Source organism: Schistocerca serialis, chromosome 6 (genome assembly GCF_023864345.2).
Source record: "Schistocerca serialis cubense isolate TAMUIC-IGC-003099 chromosome 6, iqSchSeri2.2, whole genome shotgun sequence".
Lineage (NCBI taxonomy): Eukaryota > Metazoa > Arthropoda > Insecta > Orthoptera > Acrididae > Schistocerca > Schistocerca serialis.
This window is the reverse complement of record NC_064643.1, coordinates 335475061-335498275: the sequence shown is the minus strand read 5'-3', so window position 1 is coordinate 335498275 and position 23215 is coordinate 335475061. Positions and strand designations below refer to the sequence as shown.

Sequence of the window (23215 nt, the reverse complement as noted above, 5' to 3'; positions counted from 1 at the left end):
TAAAGACAGCTGAGTGGCAAAAAATGAAGGGAGTAATATGTGTGTAAATTTTCCTCTGCGAAATTAGGTAGATATCATAAACATTTGTTACTCTTACAGAAATAGCTTTCCATTCTAGTCATACTGTTAAGGAAATAGTTTTCTACAGTAATCATTTAGTGGGTGTTGCCCAGTTCAACCCATTCCAAAAAACAGACAAATAAGAAATCAAATGTGAATGTGGTCAACCAAAATGTGCTGACCTTAAGGTTTGCTGAAATGTTCATTGATGCCACTCTCAATTATGTTCCCACATGGCTTGGTAATGAAGATATGTAATTACAACAGGACACTACTTCTGTTCCCCATTTTATTTAGCTTATGGCATATAACACATCATAATTCTGTTCCCCAATCTCAGTCCAACCATAAGCCAAAACTACAGAACTAAGTAACCATCCTTGGGGACAGCCATGATCGCAGCATTTCTTGCCACATACTTGCAACATGTTAATGTGCCCGCAGCAGCATTTATTAAGCATGGTGTGTCACTTGCAGGAATTAATAAACTTACAGAACTGTCAGAAACAGGTAAGTTGTCTTCCAATGATTTCATTGTACTTTTTGGAGACTCACATGATGATTATAAGAATGAAATCTCCGTAGCCACTCAAGATTTGAAGCAATGTTAGGGTATGCTGACACACACCAATGTCCTGGTTTTCAATATTCCACACAGCTATGATCTGCCATGGTAGTCCTCTGTAAACCAACAGTTCGAAAATATACGTAAACATTTAAAAAAGGTTAGCATGGCAAATGTAAATTAACTGTATGCAGATTTCATACTTGCCACGATTCACATTTAAATGAACTGAGTGTATTCTAGTAACCAAGCAAGTGCTTTAGATAATAGTAAACAAGCTTCACATACTAAATACTCAGAAAGTAATGTTAGGTTGGGATCAACAATCTCACCAATAATCTCTTTTAGGTTAAATGTGGAGACTGACAGTGTTCACAAAGTTCAAAGTGAACTGCGTTCAAACAGGACAATCTCCTTCCCTCTATCTTGTAAACTTCGGGGTACTTTAGCATGTCAACATCAGATCTTAATGTTCAACTAGGAGAAAGCAAAAATTCTGTTCTATGTAGTAATGAACAGTGGCTAAATGAGAATGAACTACACATATATCTCAGTAATGCTCTTTCAGCAAAATGCCCTAATCTTGACATTAGTAATTTCTGCACTGAGAGTGTATTTGAGGCAGGTGCTATATTATTACCTGGTCCCAAACTAATTGTAGTGCCTATGTACTGTACCTCTGACAGCAACACTGATGTGTGTACAGAGGTATTAGATAGAAAAATCTCCCACTTGCGAAAATACAATCAAAATTAAATTTTACTCTTTGGGGTTATTAATATTGACATCAGGGTTACAACATCCTCGGGTCTCACAATATGTTATGTGCAAGTAACAAGCCAGTTATGCCTGGATAATGTTATAATAAATATAGAAAGGAATGTGTGTGACAAAGGGATTTTTAATACTGCAAATCTATCAGATCATGAAGGGACATGGTTAAAACTGATGACAAAAAAATCCCACAGAGCAATGTGTATGATGCATATACTTTAGAATTGTTTATGATATGCATATCACTACTTCCAAATTACAGTTGTGTGTGATAGAATAGTTCAGCTTCCCGTCTCTTTTCACAAATATTGATGAAGCTTGGCAGCTTTGTCAATCTAGCATCTAAGAACCTGATAGAGTAAAATAAATACTTTTTGTTCCACCATTCTCTTAGCTATACTTTTTGATACATGGACAACGGAAAACAAGCAAAAGTAATATACAACTTTATTTTGATGGTTCACACCTCACCTCAAAAAATTAAGAACACAGATTGTCAATCTCTGTAACAGATCAAAATACAGTGAAGAAGACTGACTTCAGTACCTTCATCTAAAGAAGAGGTACATATCAGAAATTATAAAACAGAAATGAATGGCACATGATAACTATATTCAGCATTCACAAAACAAATGTAAGGCTGCTTGGACCAGTGGCAGGTACAGAAAAACCTCAAGGAGGGGGCACTAAATGTATCTAAAGCTGCCTTTACCTTTACTGTAATAACAAGTAATCAAATCATTTGATACTTAATACTTCTTAATCAACTGCTCACACTCACTCTTGACTAATCTTCACACTTGCACTTGGACTTTTCTTATTCAGTCTTAATATTTCTGCTTATGAATATAAACTAGCTTCCTATTCAGCGAATAGTCCGTATTTATAACGCTACATATTGAAAGTTCTCTGCACAAGAAAACAATAGAATATTCACAACTTTTCTCAAACAAATGCCAGACAGAATAACATATCGAGATCACTAGAATGTCTACGACTTTTCTCGTAGGTGTGTATTAGCCATCTATGTGCCAGACAGAAATGTATAAAATTCGATGACGTGAACGTGCATGCTACATAGGAAAGTACAACCACTCGATAACTCGTGAGTCAACTGATGAAAGAAACTAACAAATAGCATGCGGGCTGACTGGCAGGGGCGGCGCGGGTGGCCCTGCAAACAGGGGCGTGCACTCCCCATATGTATCCACCACTGACTTGGAGGGTTATCAAGTTGGAACTGGGAAATACTAACAGAAGCACTTTTGATACTGCTACTAATATCACACATGATGGAATGAATAATTTCTTTATTAATTCCTTTTACAAACAACACCCAGCTTAAAACGTGATGTCTATAAATCAGGCATTAATAAACATCTAGAAGTAACAAAGTTATTCAAGCCGTGCAACAAACCTGAAACATCTACATTCAGGCAGGCACAAGTTGTTGTCACTGACACTGCAGTAGCTATAACAAAATTCAGCAACTCAGAATCAGAAGACTTGTGTGGTCTGTCAAATTTTGTTGTTAACAAGATGGCGAACATCATACTGCAAACACATTGAAGACCAGTAAATTAGATTTTTGTGAGTTGCTCTTTTCCAGCCTGCTTAAAGATAGCAGTCAGGAGACAAGTCATGTGTTGATAAATACTATCCCATTTCTCTTGTACCAATACTTTCAAAAATAGTGTAACATTGCATGTATCAACAAATTTACAGACATGTCACCTGCAAGGGAAAACTCAGTACAAGGATTCTGCGAAAATTCATCTACACTGAAAGCTGTTGAAAATGTTTCAACAGTACTCACTGCCTTTGAAGCAAAGTCATCTGTTGATGCCCTACTGAGCAATGCATTTGACTCGTTGAGTCATTGGATTCTAATGGATAAACATAGGTGCTATGGCAATCGAGATCCAACACTCACTCTTACCGAAATGTATCTTGACAGTTGGACACAGAAGGTACACTCCTCAAAAGCGACTTCTAATCAAGCTGCGGGCCTATGGGGTATCGTCTCAGTTGTGCGACTGGATTCGTGGTTTCCTGTCAGGAAGGTCGCAGTTCGTAGTAATAGACGGCAAATCATCGAGTAAAACTGAAGTGATATTAGGTGTTCCCCAGGGAAGCATCCTGGGACTTCTGCTGTTCCTGATCTATATAAATGACCTGGGTGACAATCTGAGCAGTTCTCTTAGGTTGTTCACAGATGATGCTGTAATTTACCGTCTAGTAAGGTCATCCGAAGACCAATATCAGTTGCAAAGCGATTTAGAAAAGATTGCTTTATGGTGTGGCAGGTGGCAGTTGACGCTAAATAACGAAAAGTCTGAGGTGATCGACATGAGTTCCGAAAGAAATCCGTTGGAATTTGATTACTCGATAAATAGTACAATTCTCAAGGCTGTCAATTCAACTAAGTACCTGAGTGTAAAAATTACGAACAACTTCAGTTGGAAAGACCACATAGATAATATTGTGGGGAAGGCGAGCCAAAGGTTGTGTTTCATTGGCAGGACACTTAGAAGATGCAACAAGTCGACTAAAGAGACAGCTTACACTACACTCGTTCGTCCTCTGTTAGAATATTGCTGCGCGGTATGGGATCCTTACCAGGTGGGATTGACGGAGGACATCGAAAGGGTGCAAAAAAGGGCAGCTCATTTTGTATTATTACGTAATAGGGGAAAGAGTGTGGCAGATATGATACGCGAGTTGGGATGGAAGTCATTAAAGCAAAGACGTTTTTCGTCGCAGCGAGATCTATTTACGAAATTTCAGTCACCAACTTTCTCTTCAGAATGCGAAAATATTTTGTTGAGCCCAACCTACATAGGTAAGAATGATCATCAAAATAAAATAAGAGAAATCAGAGCTTGAATAGAAAGGTTTAGGTGTTCGTTTTTCCCGCACGCTGTTCGGGAGTGGAATGGTAGGGAGATAGTATGATTGTGGTTCGATGAACCCTCTGCCAAGCACTTAAATGTGAATTGCAGAGTAATCATGTAGATGTAGATGTAGATGTAATGATATGTGCTCGAGGTTCCTAGATGTTTCAAAAGGTGTGCCTCATGGTTCTGTGCTGGGACATATGATGTTTGTGATGTATAATATCATGCCATGGAAATCAGTTCTGTATGCTGATGATACAACTTTCACTGCAAATGAAATGACATAGGGGACCTAAAGGAATAAAGCAGAGCTGACCGAAGCATTTTGAGTATTTGTTTTAAAAACAGTAATCAACTGTAAGCCAAAATAAAACTGAAAATGTAATTTTTGTTTATGCAAAACCAACAGCAAATTGTATGTCAATTAAACTCGTAGATGTACAAATTAACTTGGAATCTCCATACAGGTTCTTTATGTACTAAATTACCAAGAGTTATATACCTGTTACATAAGAGCATGTGTGAGTGAAAACATATGCATACTGCGTTGGGCCAGCTCCACTGGGGCAAAAAGAGTTTTTATGTGGCAGAAAAAGACTATCAGATGTGTAGCGAGTGTTTTGAAAATCAATATACCTGTAGGCTGCTGGCCATTATGACAGACCCATCATCATTATTTATATTTACTGTAGTTGCCCAGACTACACACAATAAAATCAAGAGAGCTACAAATTAAAACAATCAGTCCATTGTCACAAAGAAAAGATTGACCAAAGCATTACAACACTGAATAAGACTCACAATAGCTAAACGTACGTTTGAGTAAAACTGTTCAATGCACTGCCCCCAGAAGAACACACTATCCCATTTAAAACCTTCAGGAATGTTCTACAAAACTTGCTTTAAAAGGCTTTCTTTTGCTATAGAGGGATATTTTTGACTGTGCAAAAGAAGATCTAAAACTTTAACTTGTATGTTTGTGGGCATATCTACGTGATTTGATTGATATCTTTATTATTATCATTATTGTTATATGTATCATTACATATTATTCAGTTTGTACAAACTATTAACATCAAAAGCATGCAAATTGCTTGAAAAAAAAAAAGTGAGAAAAAGAAAAAAAAAAAAGAATTGTCCTCTGCAGTGTAATGTCTGACAGACTATATTAATCAGCTAAGGTCACCAGTTAGATGACCATAACTCTGCAGAATGAGCTCTTAGTTTGGGAACACAGATTCTGTCTGTCTGACAGCCTGGTGAAATGTTCGTACCATTCTGGAAGATGTGTCAACTGTAAATGTGTGGCTAAAAGAGTTGCTGGTGGTGTTGATTATAAGCAAAGTGAGAACCCAAAACCTGATGTTAGCACGTAGCTTACTCCTCTGAAGTAGCACCATCGTGATCGACCGAGCTTTATGTCCTCATCTAGTGGATGGTACACTGAATAGTGTCACATGCCCTCGCTTTATGAGATGCTCAGAAGATGTTATGGATATAAGTGAGGAGATTGGTACACCAACCTGCTGCTAACTACTGACAATCAAAATGTCTTACATCACCATGATTCAAAGCAGTTATTTGGGGGGGGGGGGGGGGGGGTCGAAGACCAATCAGATAGTGTTAGAAGTATGTCTCTGTGTTGTTCATACCATCCTCCAAGAGAATGTCAGATATCATGACTTCAGAGATCCTGATGAAAAACGATTCTACAGTGTGTACACGCGAACAAGAAAAAAAAGTTCCCGGATTTCCTGGTTAAAAAAGACCTTTTCCCACGTGAAAATACACTTCTTCCAAGGTGAAAAATACACTTTTTCCTTGGTAGGTGACAGTATACTTTCCCTCAGAGCTGTAAAAATATAAATCCTTTGAATGGTAAAGGTTTTATACACCAGTGTGGAACTTCCCGGCACTTCAGACAACAAAAATAGTCTTGGAAAGATCTATGATGTGCAGCAACATTTACGCTGCATATTTCATATTCGTATTACGAAAGTACAGATTCGAATTCCACGAAACCCACCACGTTAATTTCGGAAGCATTGAAATCGAGATTGAAATGCGTTTTTGTAAGCCAATCATAGCTCGTCATGTGATCTCGCCAGCCAATGACAGCAGATATTCAGAGCATAGGACAGTGATGTGGTCAGCCAATAGCATTTAGCAATATCACTGTTAAGTAGCGTGAACACACAAATAGGAAAAGTTAATGGTTTAAATTAATGTAGTGTAGCTACAAGAAAGCTAAGCTCTCAACTACAATATTGGTCTCTTTGTATGTGTTACACTTTAAGATACATCACACAACTGTGCCACTAAAATTTTAAATAATGGCAATGTCTGGTCTTCTGGGCTCGAAATTCTTTAAAGTGACTGGTCTTCAATGTGTTAAGTTTTAAGTGAGAGTCAAAAGTTCTGTAATTTAAGAAATTCATTGCACATTCTCAGAAGTAGCATAATTCATCTTGCATGTAAGTAAATTTACTTTGAAAGTAACGCCTTTCAACACGTCATTCACAATATTTTCCCGCGAAATGTTGAATTAGGCTAGTTTGAGCAGCTACGATGACGTTGTAAGTGTGTGTGTGTGTGTGTGTGTGTGTGTGTGTGTGTGTGTGTGTGTGTGTGTGAATTGAACATCAGAGGTCACTGGGGCATCGGAATTTTTTAAACCATACTAAAATGCATAATTCAGTTTAAAGTGCACGTTCGTACGTTCAGATTCACAATGAAGTAGGCGCTTTTCGGGATGCAAATCTTTTTGGGGTATCAGTATTGTATTATCTCATTTTGGGTTCTTCAGTATGGCATAATGAAACACGTGCCAGAAGATGAAAAATGTGCACTTGAAATTCATGGGACAGTTGAAACTAGCCAATAGTGTGGAATGAAACATTTCGTTTCTAATAAATTGACTACCCTCTGCAGAAAAGATTAATAAACGTCGCATTTCTTTAGCAAACCCACAAAAATAGCTTCATCATTTTGCAAGGCAATTAATGAATAGGAAAACAAACTAATAACATATTTTAGCCTTCTGTAATTATGTGAATGTACTTTAATTCACTTGACGGCTCTAGCCACAAATATCCATTTTGTTTTCATTTGACGTGATAACTGTAAACGAGGAGAAAAGAGCAAAATCACTAAAAGTAAATACGACTCACGTGGAAACTCCCCACTACAAACCAGACTGCTCTGAGCATGGGCGAATGTGACAGCTTTCACCCGCCAGAAAAATTTTTCCCGGTAGCATTTGGCTACTTGTTACTACTGCTGATACAGGCAACATCCTTCCAGCAGCCGTTAGTGGGGAAAGGCACTGCCCATACCGAACTCAACCGGGCATCCGTGTGACCCTATTGGCAACGGCTCAAACGAACTTAATGTAAACAGTTGTGATGTCATGGTCATCGGCAGCAGTTTATTGTTATGAAATATTTCATAGTCTTCAGTGCTTTTCACACATTTTGCTGTTTATCAGTTCTTATCAGTCAAAATTTAAAAAAAACTGAAGACTAAAATAATGAAAAATTCCCAGAATTCTAAAAAGTTCCCAGTTTTCTCCTGAATGAAAAACTTCCAGGGGCACGTACACTCTGTTCTATCTACTTAAAATAATAGTGTTTCACATTGAGAAACCAAAGGGTGTACACGAAAACGAATAATCATTACAGGTGTGCCATAAAGATTGATATTGGGTCCACTCATGTTCTTGTTACATACCAAATTATTTCCCATCGTATATCCAAGAAGCTGAAATAATTCTCTCTGTAGAGGATGCAAATGTAAACCTCATGTTTTAAGCTTAGTTTACACGACAACATTGGGTTGCGCCACTCGTTGCGTGGAATGAGTTGCACGCAAAGGTTTCATATTTGACTGTATACACGGCGAAACCAGTGTATCCTCCAGTTTCGTCGTTCTGTGGGTCCTTGAGTCGCGTCTGAAATGAAAGTTTTTGGCAGCTGCACATCGCACGAGATGTGAGGGAGTTAAAAGTTTGTTGCGTGGAATCGGTGCATTAGAAAAAAAATAAGAAACGTGTTTCGATTCGTGACTGGATGAAGAAAAGACGTCAGCTCGGTTGATCAGCATGCTTCCTGAAATAATTTATAACGGAAGATCAAATAAGTTCCTTTAATTAACTTAGAATGTCGCCAGAACTGTTAAGGTTTCTTCTAAAGAGAGTTAACTATGCGATAAGGAATAAAGGTACTGTAATGCATGAAGCAATATCACCAGAACTGAAATTATACAGGGTGAGTCACCTAATATTACCGCTGGATATATTTCGTAAACCACATCAAATACTGACGAATCGATTCCACAGACCGAACGTGAGGAGAGGGGCTAGTGTAATTGGTTAATACAAACCATAAAAAAATGCACGGAAGTATGTTTTTAACACATACTTACGTTTTTTTTAAATGGAACCCCGTTAGTTTTGTTAGCACATCTGAACATATAAACAAATACGCAATCAGTGCCGTTTGTTGCATTGTAAAATGTTTATTACATCCGGAGATATTGTAACCTAAAGTTGACGCTTGAGTACCACTCCTCCGCTGTTCGATCGTGTGTATCGGAGAGCACCGAATGACGTAGGGATCCAAAGGGAACGGTGATGGACCTTAGGTACAGAAGAGACTGGAACAGCAGATTACGTCCACATGTTAACACCTTTTTATTGGTCTTTTTCACTGACGCACATGTACATTACCATGAGGGGTGAGGTACACGTACACACGTGGTTTCCGTTTTCAATCACGGAGTGGAATAGAGTGTGTCCCGACATGTCAGGCCAATAGATGTTCAATGTGGTGGCCATCATTTGCTGCACACAATTGCAATCTCTGGCGTAATGAATGTCGTACACGCCGCAGTACATCTGGTGTAATGTCGCCGCAGGCTTCCACAATACGTTGTTTCATATCCTCTGGGGTTGTAGGCACATCACGGTACACATTCTCCTTTAACGTACCCCACAGAAAGAAGTCCAGAGGAGTAAGATCAGGAGAACGGGCTGGCCAATTTATGCGTCCTCCACGTCCCATGAAACGCCCGTCAAACATCCTGTCAAGGGTCAGCCTAGTGTTAATTGCGGAATGTGCAGGTGCACCATCATGCTGATACCACATACGTCGACGCGTTTCCAGTGGAACATTTTCGAGCAACGTTGGCAGATCATTCTGTAGAAACGCGATGTATGTTGCAGCTGTTTGGGCCCCTGCAATGAAGTGAGGATGAATGAGGTGGTCGCCAATGATTCCGCGCCATACATTTACAGTCCACGTTTGCTGTCGCTCTGCCTGTCTGAGCCAGCGAGGATTGTCCACGGACCAGTAATGCATGTTCCGTAGATTCACTGCCCCGTGGTTTGTGAAACCCGCTTCATCGGTAAACAGGTAGAACTGCAACGCATTCTCTGTTAATGCCCATTGACAGAATTGCACTCGATGATTAAAGTCATCACCATGTAATTGCTGATGTAGCGACACATGAAACGGGTGAAAGCGGTGACAATGCAGTATGCGCATGACACTACTTTGACTCAGTCCACCGGCTCTCGCAATGTCCCGTGTACTAATGTGTGGGTTCATGGCAACAGCAGCTAACACACCAACTGCACCCGCTTCTCCTGTGACGGGCCTGTTACGGACCCGTTTGTGTGCTACGACCATACCTGTTGCATACAGTTGGCGGTAGATGTTTTGCAATGTGCGGCATGTTGGATGCTCTCTGTCCGGGTCCCGTTCTACATACACACTGCAGGCTTCAGCCGCATTTCGTCGACACTTACCATAGATGAGTATCATCTCCGCCTTTTCAGAGTTCGAATACACCATGGTCACAGTTCCTACAACACTACACTATCACAGACGTCTGATAACACGGTGTACTACAGTTGGTCTGCGTGCGGAAACGAATGCAGAATAACAATAGCAGCAAGCATTACATGTGGACACTGCGACAGCTATACCAAACCACAACAGTGCACTACAACCACACTCGTAAACACAGTCGTCATCGTAAACATGTCCCTGCAGATGCTGCTCGCCGACTGTGGCCCGTGTTTGTTACAACACGCAACTGAACGTCGGAGGTTTCAAGCGTCAACTTTAGGTTACAATATCTCCGGATGTAATTAACATTTTACAATGCAACAAACGGCACTGATTACGTATTTGTTTATATGTTCAGAGGTGCTAACAAAACTAACGTGGTTCCGTTTAGAAAAACGTAGGTTTGTGTTAAAAAACATACTTCCGTGCATTTTTGTATGGTTTGTATTAAACAATTACACTAGCCCCTCTCCTCATGTTCAGTCTGTGTAATCGGTTCGTCAGTATTTGATGTGATTTACGAAATAAATCCAGCGGTAACATTCGGTGACTCACCCTGTATATCATACTGCATGCATTACAATCGAGAACACTCGCCATGTTATAAGATACGGCTTTAGTTGGTGATGACGCTATTTCATTAACTCCAATAATTATTAACATTTACAGAAATAATTATTGACATTAGCAACAATAATTATTCGAAGCAGGCCGCATTAAGAAGAGAATTGTTTTGCAAACTACTCTCTTGGAGATAGATCTGTACGGCGGCACTATTTCAAAATTCTAACATATGTGAATGGGAAGCACTGCAGCGACGTTTTAAACAGATGAATATTGAATAAACAATGCAGCTTCTTGAATTTATATAGCCTTCCCTCCTGCCAACAATATTCCTTAAGAAAGAGTTGGCCAACTCGAACGATGGGATTTTAGTCTTGTAGACGACAGCATTGCCACAGCTAGAGTTACACTTGCTTGTATTTTTCTTAATTCAGTTGTATATGTGCTCCTAACTCAATAAATTTTGCCCTGCAGCTCGGTATTGTCAAACCATCTACGGTATGCATAAAAAGTTCTCAGTTTACTTGCCGCGTCAAATTTGGATAAAATCCCAAGCTTTCGATGACTACCTCCGTCATCTTCGTTGTCGTGACAAGGAGGTTGTACCAAATTTCGCAGTTGTCAACCATCACATCCGAACTGCTGCAGTGAATAGAATTTTGCGGAAGACAAGTCATGCGATCGTCAGGGAGAGGATACATCATACGAGGTATGAATTGGATGCAAACGCTCGCTCTTTATATAGTTGCCATCTGTTTTTGTCTGCAGTTTTGTCACCTTGGGACTGGGAATGGGTAGACACGACCTTGGCTGCACATCAGCGAGCTAATTTAAGCAAGACTACAGCAAAACAGACTGATAAATTTGTGCGCGTAAACCGGGGAAAAGGAACTTCTGGGTCCAGCAACACACATCGCACTGTTATCAACTTCTCCGACAAGGAAATTGACGACGCCACCATCTCGGTTCTCAGTAAGGGACTGAACTTTTCTCCAGCTCCACAAAAGCTACCAGTGGCCGAGATTATCAGTGGAGTAGAACAAGCGGTTCGACACCTTCCTGAAGAGGCAGCAGATGAGGTAAGGCTTGCAACTAATCGGATTTTAGCAACAGCCAAGCCTCCTAAGCCCAATGTGAGCAGAGTGGAGAAACTGGCATTGAAATCGTTGGGGAAGGATGAAGAGTTAGTTGTACTACCAGCCGACAAAGGGAATGCCACAGTTATCCTCAATGCTACCGATTATCATAAGAAAGTGGCCATATTATTGGAAGATGCCATGTACCATATTCTTAAACGGGATCCCACAGCAGCACTTAGTAGGAAGACAGGGGAGCTACTGAAGAACTCTGGCCTCCCGGAAGAACTAGTCAAGAATCTACGACCAAGAGCACCAAGGCCACCCAGGTTATATGGTCTACCCAAAGTCCATAAGGATGGGGTTCCGTTGAGACCTATTGTTAGTGCTATTGGGTCTCCTACATATCGGTTGGCAAAATACTTAACCAAATTATTAGCACCTATAGTCGGCCACTGTAGCCATCATATTACTAACTCAAAAATGTTTGTTGACATTATAAAGCAGATGAGGATAGGTCCGAATGACATCGTGATCAGCCTAGATGTGGTATCTTTGTTTACAAAGGTTCCAGTGGAAGATACGTTAAAAATGTTGGCTGCTCATTTCTCTCCTGAAATACTGAAGTTATTTCAACACACTTTGATGACCACCTATTTTTTGTATGGTGGAAAATATTATGAAATGATTGACGGAACAGCCATGGGTTCGCCACTGTCACCAGCCATAGCTAACTTCTTCATGGAGTATTTCGAAGAACGAACGTTGAACAGTGCTCCCTTACGTCCATCCTTCTTCAGGTATGTTGACAATACATTTTTAATCTGGCCACATGGCAATGAGGCACTGCAGCAGTTTGTTGAACATTTGAATGGTATGCATCAGAACATAAGATTTACAGTGGAGGTGGAGAAGGATGGAAAGTTACCCTTCTTAGATGTACTGGTGGAACGAAAATCAGATGGACGTCTCGGACATTCTGTGCACAGAAAACCGACGCATACAGATTTATATCTAAACGTGCGTAGTTTTCACCACCCAGCTCAGAAGAGAGCTATGCTGAACACCTTGGTACACAGAGCAAGGACTATTTTGGACAAGGATCATCTCGGCTCCGAGATTAACCATCTGACGACGGTATTCATAAAAAATGGTTATTCTGATCGTGATATCAGATCTACTCTGGCGAAGAAACCAAGAAAGGACGCTGTTCGAACAGATCAAGAGGACCAACACATCGTGCGGCTACCATTCTGCGGTGCAACGACCAGCAAGATCGGCAGAGTCCTGAGCCGGCAAGGAATCAGACCAGTCTTCCGGCCACCCAGGAAGATTAGGGAAATGCTGCGACCCATGAAAGATAATCTTGGCCTGAGAGTACCGGGAATTTACAGCATTCCTTGCGAGTGTGGCAAAAGTTATGTGGGCCAGTTTATAAGAACTGTCACCGATCGCAGTGTGGAACATCAGTGTCACCTGAAATACAGGTATCTAGAAAAATCAGCGGTAGCTGAGCACAGTTTGTTAAATAAACATAAGATTTTATTCGATGAAACAAGACTACTTGCTCACGCTTCAAACTACTGGGACTCTGTCATCAAGGAAGCAGTTGAAATTAGACTCTGTGAAAATAATTTCAACAGAGATTCCGGTTATGCACTCAGCAATGCATGGAAGCACGCAATTGATATAGAAAGAGCGCAGAGGGAGACTTCTTACATTCCTCGCAGTTCTCCGCCTGTTGCGATGGATGGCGCTGCAAGCAACGCTGGATAAAGCGCGCAAACAAAATCTATGGATATAGAGGCCGCCACCTCAGTACGCATCGGTTTCATCGTGACGTCATCCAGCCAATGAGAAGCCGTCCACTGCTTATAAAAGCGGAAGCCTAACCGGTCCACGACAGTCAGTTTTACCCCTGCCGAAGATGACGGAGGTAGTCATCGAAAGCTTGAGATTTTATCCAAATTTGACGCGGCAAGTAAACCAAGAACTTTTTATGCAAGGACTCCGTCGCGAAAGACTTCGTAGTCACATCTATGGTATGATTGCACATGACAGTCTCAGCAGCAGCAATATGTTGCTTATTTTTGTAATCAACATCACTGAAATCCCACAAACACCTATGCAAAGCATAGATACCCAAAAAACGAACATTATTCTCCATTCCCCACTTCATATTTCAGTTTTTCGAAACTCTACACACACACATAACCTCAAAACACATGCAATTAGTGTCGCCAAAGTTGGAACACGCCGACAGTGTTTAGTTTCACCAACGAGTTACGCAAACGCACATCGCGCGTGCGCAGTGACCGGTAGCGCAGTTACCTGCAACCTAATGTCGTCGTGTAAACTAGGCTTTAGAGTGCTCAGCAAATTTTTACTTTCAAAAAAGATGGACAAAGAATTTGCACTAAATTTTTCTGAGAAATGGAATAAAGTGCAACATCACAGCCTTCTCTTCAGCTGACCTATATAGGCCTAAAAAAAGGAATATTCCTATTCTTCAGCTGACCTACACAAGTCAATTGAAGAGTAGGTTTGAAACAAGTGATATATGTAACATTACGTTTGAAATATGTATGTACGTGATATATGTCCAATTTTTCTCTGTACTAAATTCCTGGTTAAATGTCGATGGCGTTCTCTTGGGTAAAATATTCCGGAGGTCTGCAGGTAGGGACTACTCAGGAGAAACAAAAATGGCGTTCTATGTATCGGAGTGTGGAATATCAGATCCCTTATTTGAGCAGGTAGGTTAGAAAATTTAAAAAGAGAAATGTATAGGTTATAGTTAGATATAGTGGGAATTAGTGAAGTTTGGTGGCAGGATGAACAAGACTACTGGTCAGGTGAATATAGGGTTATAAATACAAAATCAAATAGGGGTAATGCAGGAGTAGTTTAAATAATGAACAGAAAAATAGGAGAGCAGGTAAGCTACTTCGAACAGCACAGTGAACGCATTAATGTAGCTATAGACACGAAGCCCACGTCTACCACAGTAGTACAAGTTTATATGTCAAATAGCTCCGCAGATGAGGAAGAGATTGAAGACGTATGATGAGATAAATGAAATCATTCAGATAGTGAGGGAAAACAAAAATTTAATAGTCATGAGTGACTGGAACTTGATAGTAGGAAAAGGAAGAGAAGGAAACATAGTAGGTGAATATGGAATGGGAGTAAGGAATGAAAGAGGAAGCCGAAGCCGCCTGACAGAATTCTGCACAGAGCGTAACTTAATCATACTCAACATTTGGTTCAAGAATCATGAAAGAATGTTGCATACGTGGAAGAGGGCTGGAGACACTGGATGGTTTCAGATACATTATATATCGGTGAGATACAGATTTAGGAACCACGTTTTAAATTGTAAGACATTTCCAGGGGTAGATGTGGACTCTGACCACAACCTATTGGTTATGAATGGTAGATTAAAACTGAAGAAACTGCAAAAAGGTGGGAATTTAAGGAGCTGGGTCCTGGATAAACTGAAAGAACCAGAGGTTGTACAGAGTTTCAGGGAGAGCATAAGGGAACAATTGACAAGAACAGGGGAAAGAAATACAGTAAAAGCAGAATGGGTAGCTTTGAGAGATGAAATAGTAAAGGCAGCAGAGGATCAAGTGGGTAAAACGATGACGGCCAGTAGAAATCCTTGGGTAACAAAAATGCAGTAAATGAAACAGGCAAAAAGGAATACAAATGTCTGAAAAATGAGATCAACAGGAAGTGCAAAATGGCTAAGCAGGGTTGGTTACAGGGCAAATGTCAGGATGTAGAAGCATTTATCACTGGGAGTAAGATCGATACTGTCTACAGGAAAATTAGAGAGACCTGTGGAGAAAAGAGAACCACTTGTATGAATATCAAGAGCTCAGTTGGAAAACCAGTTCTAAGCAAAGAAGGGAAAGCAGAAAGATGGAAGGAGTATATAGAAGGTCTATACAAGAGCGTTGTACTTGAGGGCAATATTATGGAAATGGAAGAGGGCAGAGACGAAGATGAGATGGGAGATATGATACTGTGTGAAGAGTTTGGCAGAGCACTGAAAGACCTACGTTGAAAGAAGGCCCTGGGAGTAGACAATGTTCTACTAGAACTACTGATAGCCTTGGGAGAGGCAGCCCTGACAAAGCTCTGCCATATGGTGAGCAAGATGGGTGAAATACCCCCAGACTTCAAGAAGAATATAATTATTCCAAACCCAAAGAAAGCAGGTGTTGACAGGTGTGAAAATTACCAAACTATCAGCTTAGTAAGTCATGGCTCCAAAATACTGACACAAATTTACAGACAAATGGAAAAACTGGTGGAAGCTGACCTCGAGGAATATCAGTTCAATTCCGGATAAAAGTTGGAACATGTGAGGCAACACTGAACCTACGACTTATCTTAGAAGATAGGTTAAGGAAAGGCAAACCTACATTTCTAGCATTTGCAGACTTACAGAAAGCTTTTGACAATATTGACTGAAATACTCTCTTTCAAATTATGAAGGTGGCAGGGGTGAAACACAGGGAGTGAAAGGCTATTTACAATTTGTACAGAAACCAGATGGTAGTTATAAGGGGCTAGGGGCATGAAAGGGAAGCAGTGGTTGGGAAGGGAGTGTGACAGGGTTGTGGCCTATCCCTGACGTTACTGAGCAAGCAGTAAAGGAAACAAAAAAAAAATTTGGGGTACGAATTAAAATCCAGGGAGAAGAAATAAAAACTTAAAAGGTTTGAAGATGACATTGTAATTCTGTCAGAGAGAGCAAAGGACTTGGAAGAGCAGTTGAATGGAATGGACAGTGTCTTGAAAGGAGGATCTAAGATGAACATAAACAAAAGCAAAACAAGGATAATGGAATGTAGTCGAATGAAATCAGGTGATTCTGAGGAAATTAGATCAGGAAATGAGACACTTGAAAGTAGTAAATGAGTTTTGTTGTTTGGGGAGCAAAATAACTGATGGTGGTTGAAGTAGAGAGGATATAAAATGTAGACTGGCAATGGCAAGGAAAGTGTTTCTGAAAAAGAGAAAATTGTTAGCATCGAGTGTAGATTTAAGTGTCAGGAAGTCATTTCTGAAAATATTTGTATGGAAGTGAAAATTGACGATAAATAGTTTAGACAAGAAGAAAATAGAGGCTTTCGAAATGTGGTGCTACAGATGAAGATTAGATGGATAGATCACATAACTAATGAGGAGGTACTGAACAGAATTCGGGAAAAGAGGAATTGTGGCACAACTCGACTAGAAGAAGGGATTGGGTGGCAGGACATGTTCTGATGCATCAAAGGATCACCAATTTAGCATTGGAGGGTAGTGTAGAGGGTAACAATCATAGAGGGAGACCAAGAGATGAATACACTAAGCAGATTCAGAAGGATTTAGGTAACAGTAGGTACTAGGAGATGAAGCTTGCACAGGACAGAGTAGCAGGTAGAGCTGCATCAAACCAGTCTCTGGACTGAAGACCAGAACAACACAACTACATTCCTTTGTTTCTCAACATTCATCTACGCTTTACAATCTTTGCAGTGCACCATCTATGGTAACATGTGATGTCATTCCTCAAAGCTGAAAGTTTGTATCCCATTCTTTAGTATTCCCTTTGCATTACACATAATAGAGTTTTCAGATTAAAATGTCAAAAAGTTGAGTTACTTTTCATTTTGTCCCCCAGAAAAGTCTTATGGCATCATATTATGGTGAAACCTCTTTACTGATTAATAAAGTCTTTGTTGCACACAAGTATGTAATAAGTGTACTACTACTCTGGAATCTCTTACAGACAGTTGGTCATAGTGCCAACAGCCGCACAGTACTATAATTCATTTACAAAGTTTGCTGTCAACAATCAGTGGCATTTTGAAAACAACAGTAATAATCCTAAATATAATAACATAAGGCGAGCTGACAACCACTATCCACTACTCATCTTTTGAGTAGTACCACACTGTGGTAGTACAGAAATGAGTGATATATTCAGCCATACGAATCTATGTGTAGAAGACACACACGACTGCAGTCTCAGGCAACTGAAACCACACTGCGAGCAGCAGCACCAGTGCACGATAGGAGTGGTGACTGGGTGGGGGTGAGGAGGAGGCTGGGGCGGGGAGGGGGAGGGATAGTATGGTGGATGCGGCGGACAGTGAAGTGCTGCAGTTTAGACAGAGGGCAAGGGAGAGGTGGGGAGGGGGGGGAAGTAGTGGAAAGGAGAGAAATCAAATGACTGGTTATGGTGGTGAAATGATGGCTGTGTAGTGCTGGAGTGGGAACAGGGAGGGGGCTGGATGGGTGAAGACAGTGACTAACGAAGGTTGAGGCCAGGAGGGTTACGGGAACATAGAATGTATTGCAGGGTAAGTTCCCACCTGCGCAATTCAGAAAAGCTGGTGTTGGTGGGAAGGATCCTCATGGCATAGTCTGTGAAGCAGTCATTGAAACGAGGGTTATCATGTTTGGCAGCGTCTTTGGCAACAGGGTGGTTCACTTGTTTCTTGGCCACAGTTTTCCAGTGGCCATTCATGCAGACAGACAGCTTGTTGGTTGTCATGTCTACATGTAGTACAGTGGTTGCAGCTTAGATTGTAAATCACAGGTGGCTGCCTTTGATGGGATAGGTGATGTGACCGGACTGGAGTAGGCGGTGGTAGGTATGGGACAGGTCTTGTACATAGGTCTGTTACAGGGGTATGAGCTGTGAGGTAAGGGATTGGGAGCAGGGATTGTGTGAGGATGGACGAGTATATTGAGTAGGTTCGGTGGACGGCAGAATACCACTGTAGGAACGGTGGGAAGGATAGTGGGCAGGACATTTCTCATTTCAGGGCACGATGAGTGGTAATCAAAACCCTGACGGAGAATGTAATTCAGTTGCTCCAGTTCTGGATGGTACTGAGTTATGAGGGGAATGCTCCTCTTTGGCCGGACTGTGGGACTTTGGGAGGTGGTGGGAGACTGGAGAGATAAGGTGCGGCAGATTTGTTTTTGTACAAGGCTGGGAGGATAATTACAGTCAGTGAAGGCTTCAGTGAGACCCTCGGTATATTCCGAGAGGGACTGCTCATCACCACAGATGCGACACTGTATGGAAGGGATTTCGTGGTATGGAATGGAGCAGCTGTCGAAGTCGAGGTATTGCTGGTGGTTGGTATGTTTGATACGGACAGAGGTACTGATGCAGCCATCTTTGAAGTGGAGGTCAACATAGAGGAATGTGTCGAAGTCAACCGGATGAAGCAAATAGGGGAGGGGTTGAGGTTCTGGAAGACTATGGATATGGTGTCCTCACCCTCAATCCAGATCACAAAGATGTCATCAAGGAATTTGAACCAGGTAATGGGTTTGGGATTTTGCGTGGTTAGGAAGGATTCCTCTAGATGGCAGGTTTTGTAAAACTTGTGTTTTCTTTGTAGTGTGGGAGGAGGCAACAATGATGTAAAAGTTGGAAGACTAGTGAATTAATCAATGAAAATGTATAAGTAAGCAAGTGAAATTATACACTATCACAGTCAGAGAAATTTTGTTGCGTGGCAGAACTTTCAGCATGTGATTGAAGGGAGGTTAATGTATGGTTTAACAAGAATGGATGAGGTTAGAAAAGAGCGGGCAAAAATGGAAAAAGAGTAATCCCAACCATAAAGACAATAATGCTATTTGGAGCCCAGAATATACCCTTGCAGGTGCATAGAGATTATCAATTATTGCTCAGTGAAGTCATCAGAAGATGGACAGTGAATCATTAGAATTTACTTCATGGGGAAACTTTGATGCTTTACTAAAATTTTGAACTGACTGAAGTGATGAAATACACTGAAAAGCAAAAGAAACTGGTACACCTGCCAAATATTGTGTAGGGCCCCACGAGCACACAGACGTGCCGCAAAACGGCATGGCATGGACCCTACTAATGTCTGCAGTAGTGCTGAAGGGAATTCTGCAGGGCTGTCCATAAATCTGCAAGAGTACGAGGGGGTGGAGATCTCCTCTTAACAGCATGTTGCAAGGCATCCCAGAAATGCAATAAGGTTCATGTCTGGGGAGTTTGGTGGCCAACAGAAGTGTTCAAACTCAGAAGGGTGTTACTTGATGTGTGGGGTGTCGCATTGTCCTGCTGGAACTGCCGAAGCCCATCAGAAGGCACAATGGACATGAATGGATGTAGGTGATCAGACAGGATGCTTATGTACGTGTCACCTGTCAGAGACTTATCAGGAGTCCCAAATTACTCCAACTGCACATGCCCCACACCGTTACAGAGCCTCCAACAGCTTGAAGAGTCCCCTGCTGACATGCAGGGTCCATGGATTCAAGAGGTTGTCTCCATACTCGCGCACGCCCATCCGCTCAATACAATATGAAACAAGACTCATATCGACAGGCAACACATTTCCAGTCATCAACAGTCTGATGTCGGAGTTGACGGGCCCACGTGAGGCATAAAGCTTTGTGTTATGCAGTCATCAAGGGTACTCGAGTGAGCCTTTGACTCTGAAAGCCCATATCGATGATGCCTCATTGAACGGTTCACACGTTACACACTTGTTGATGGCCCAGAATTGAAATAAGCAGCAATTTGGATGAAGGTTACATTCTTATCATGTTAAATGATTCTCTTCAGTCGTCATTGGTCCCATTCTTGCAGGATCTTTTTCCGGCCGCAGCAATGTCAGTGATTTGATGTTTTACTGGATTCCTGATATTCGCGGTACACTTGTGAACTGGTCGCACAGGAAAATTCCCACTTCATAATTACCTTGGAGATGATGTGTCCCATCCCCCATGCGCCGACTATAACACCACATTCAAACTCACTCTTGATAACCTGCCATTGTAGCAGCAGTAACCGATCTATCAACTGTGCCAGACACTTGTTTTATATAGACAGTGATGACCGAAGTGCCACATTATGCTTGTTTACATATATCTAATTGCATACGCATGCCTATACCAGTTTCTTTGGCACTTCAGTCTGTTAATACACCACAAGCAGTCAATCTCAGAAAATGCCGGTTATATCGTAAGACAACATAAAATGATTTAATAGATTGCTGTGCTGGTGTTATTACTGGAAAAATGGTTGATACCATAAAGAAATCAAAATTTTTCACCATAATAGCAGATGAGACAGCTGCACCTCCGAACAATTATTGCTCTGCATATATTTCTTTGAGGTTGACAGTAGTGTTGTTTCTAAAATTCATTGCTGTTACTGATGTGACAGGTGAAAACTTATCAAACACTATCCTGTGGAAGATTAAAGCAAACGGCATTACTGTAAATTATTGCTGAGGAGAATCCTATAATGGGGGAACGATTACAAATCTTAAATTTCAAGAAGTTCAAGCAATCTGCTCAGCCATCTCTACCAGCAGAAAAGATTCTCACAATAAAGAAACTGTGTGAAACACATTGGGTAGAGAGGCATGATGCTGTCCTGCATTTTCAAGACACCATCCCCAGCCAACTATTGCACTGCAGAAACTATGTAACATTAGCGGTGGAAGCAGTACTGCAATGACTCCATTTTCCTTAGTTCATGCTGTGCAGTCATCAAAATCTATTATAAGTTTATGTCTACTTGCCAAAGTGCTTGGGATAATATAAGCAATACAACCCGTGGAAGTAGCATGCGGCAGCTCGAAAGAACTTCGTCAGGACAATCTTTTATGCTTCCATCCTCTCTTTAGTACAGCAGAACAACATGCTGAAAAAGTTGGCACTAAGATAAAAACTCTTAGAACAACTGACCTATAGAAGAATCAAACAAATGCCCCAGCTGAGTCAAACAAGGAATATTTAGAGTAGCAATCTGGATTCCTTTTCTAGATTTTCTGTGTCATGAACTGGTCTATAGATTCCCCAAAGCATATTTTGAAACCTTCGTCATTTAAAGAAGCTAATACTGAAATACATGTCTGATGGGTTCACTGGCGAAGTGTTTAAGAGCACTGAAAATACAAAAATGATTTGCTATGTTTCACAGATTTGGAAGTGGAACTGATGACCTGGAATCAGTTGTGGGGTGGGGGGGAACACAAGACCACAAGCCAACCTCACCAGCAGAAGGCCATAGAAGTTCATCTTGTGTTCCAACCATCGCAGCCTCCTTCAGCTCCTATCGATTCTGCCCCTGACTATTAGCACAGAGGATTGGTTGGTTGATTTGGGGGAGGGGATCAAACAGTGAGGTTATCAGTCCCATCGGAGGAGGGAAGGATGAGGAAGGAAGTCGGCCAATTTTTTTTTTTTTTTTTGCAGCAACCATCATGGCATTTGCCGGAAGCCATTTAGGGAAATCATGGAAAGCCTAAATCAGGATGGCCAGACACAGGTTTGAACCACCATGCTCCTGAATGAGAGTCCAGTGTGCTAACATCTGTGCCACCTTGTTCAGTAGTATAGTAGAAAGAAATGGCTTAGCTTTGGTGCACATCAACAACAACAACAGCCAATTTACAGCAGAAGTAGTGCTAGAAATCTTCTGTTGGAAATTTAAGAGAAAGCTGACCTTGCAGTGTTTTGAGAGCACAGTATTTTTCAGTGTGTATCTTACATTATACCTATTAAAAACATTTATTTAAGTTGCTTCCCTGTAAGTAAAACAATAAGATCTGATTAAAACAGTTCAGTTAATTTAAATTTATTACAAAGTCCTTGTGAAGACCACCTTGGCCTTAACATATTATAGACACACTGTGCTCCACTGTGGCATGCACAAATCAGAACTATAGCACAATAATACTGAAAGAGTGAAGCTAATGCCAAATGAGAGAAACTGAGTCGTCATTATTTGTTGCTGTACAGAAAATGTGAGCGATTTGGTTTTGTGTTAACAACACAGTCATGCTTTGACAGCTGACTGACAGAATTTATTAACATGACTTTACTGCTGATGCAAGCATTTTTATCAGTATCTATTTATTACATATTCAACAGTGAATTTTAACTTTCCTACAATTATTTCGCATATCTGCAGTGTAACTAAGGAGTTACTACATCTAGGTTGAGGGCCTGCATTGAACCCATATTGTGGAATTAATGGTCATGTTTTACGAAATCATAACCAGAGGACATACTGCTTTAGTACTGAGACACCAACAAACTATTATAGTCACAACCAGTAACAGATTATTCTTTGATAATGCACAGATCTTTAACAGAGAGGCATACATTTCTACTTCCAAATAAATCACACAGGTATAATACAAAATTTATTTCACATTATTCCTTTACATACAAGTTTAATATACACATACAATAAATAATATAATAAAAATAGACAAATTTCTCTTTTAAATAATATACAGATTGAGAGAACTTTTTCAGCATTACACTTATTCAACAGTTTGAGCTATAAAGCAATCCTGACCACAGGCTGTAAATTTTCGTGATTTTTATAGAGCGTGGTCACTGTGTTCTGCATCT

The 23215-nt window shown here is 40.8% G+C and overlaps 1 protein-coding gene and 1 long non-coding RNA gene across 3 annotated transcripts in view; both read right to left on the bottom strand.

Moving 5' to 3' along the window:
• Positions 1-332: 332 nt before the first annotated feature.
• On the bottom strand, positions 333-7642 carry LOC126484235 (uncharacterized). Its single transcript, XR_007587827.1, has 2 exons — positions 7467-7642; positions 333-741 (listed from the first exon to the last, which is right to left on the bottom strand). It is a non-coding gene; the product is annotated as an uncharacterized LOC126484235 (long non-coding RNA).
• A 15370-nt stretch (positions 7643-23012) lies between these two features.
• LOC126484011 (uncharacterized) overlaps positions 23013-23215 on the bottom strand; it is a 134886-nt gene continuing 134683 nt past the window's right edge. For both annotated transcript variants that reach the window (XM_050107331.1, XM_050107333.1), the window contains one exon: positions 23013-23213. Coding sequence is in view for 1 of the 2 variants with exons in the window: in XM_050107333.1 (XP_049963290.1) it covers positions 23198-23213 (16 nt within the window). In the remaining variant the exon portion in view is untranslated. The remainder of the gene's footprint in view (positions 23214-23215) is intronic.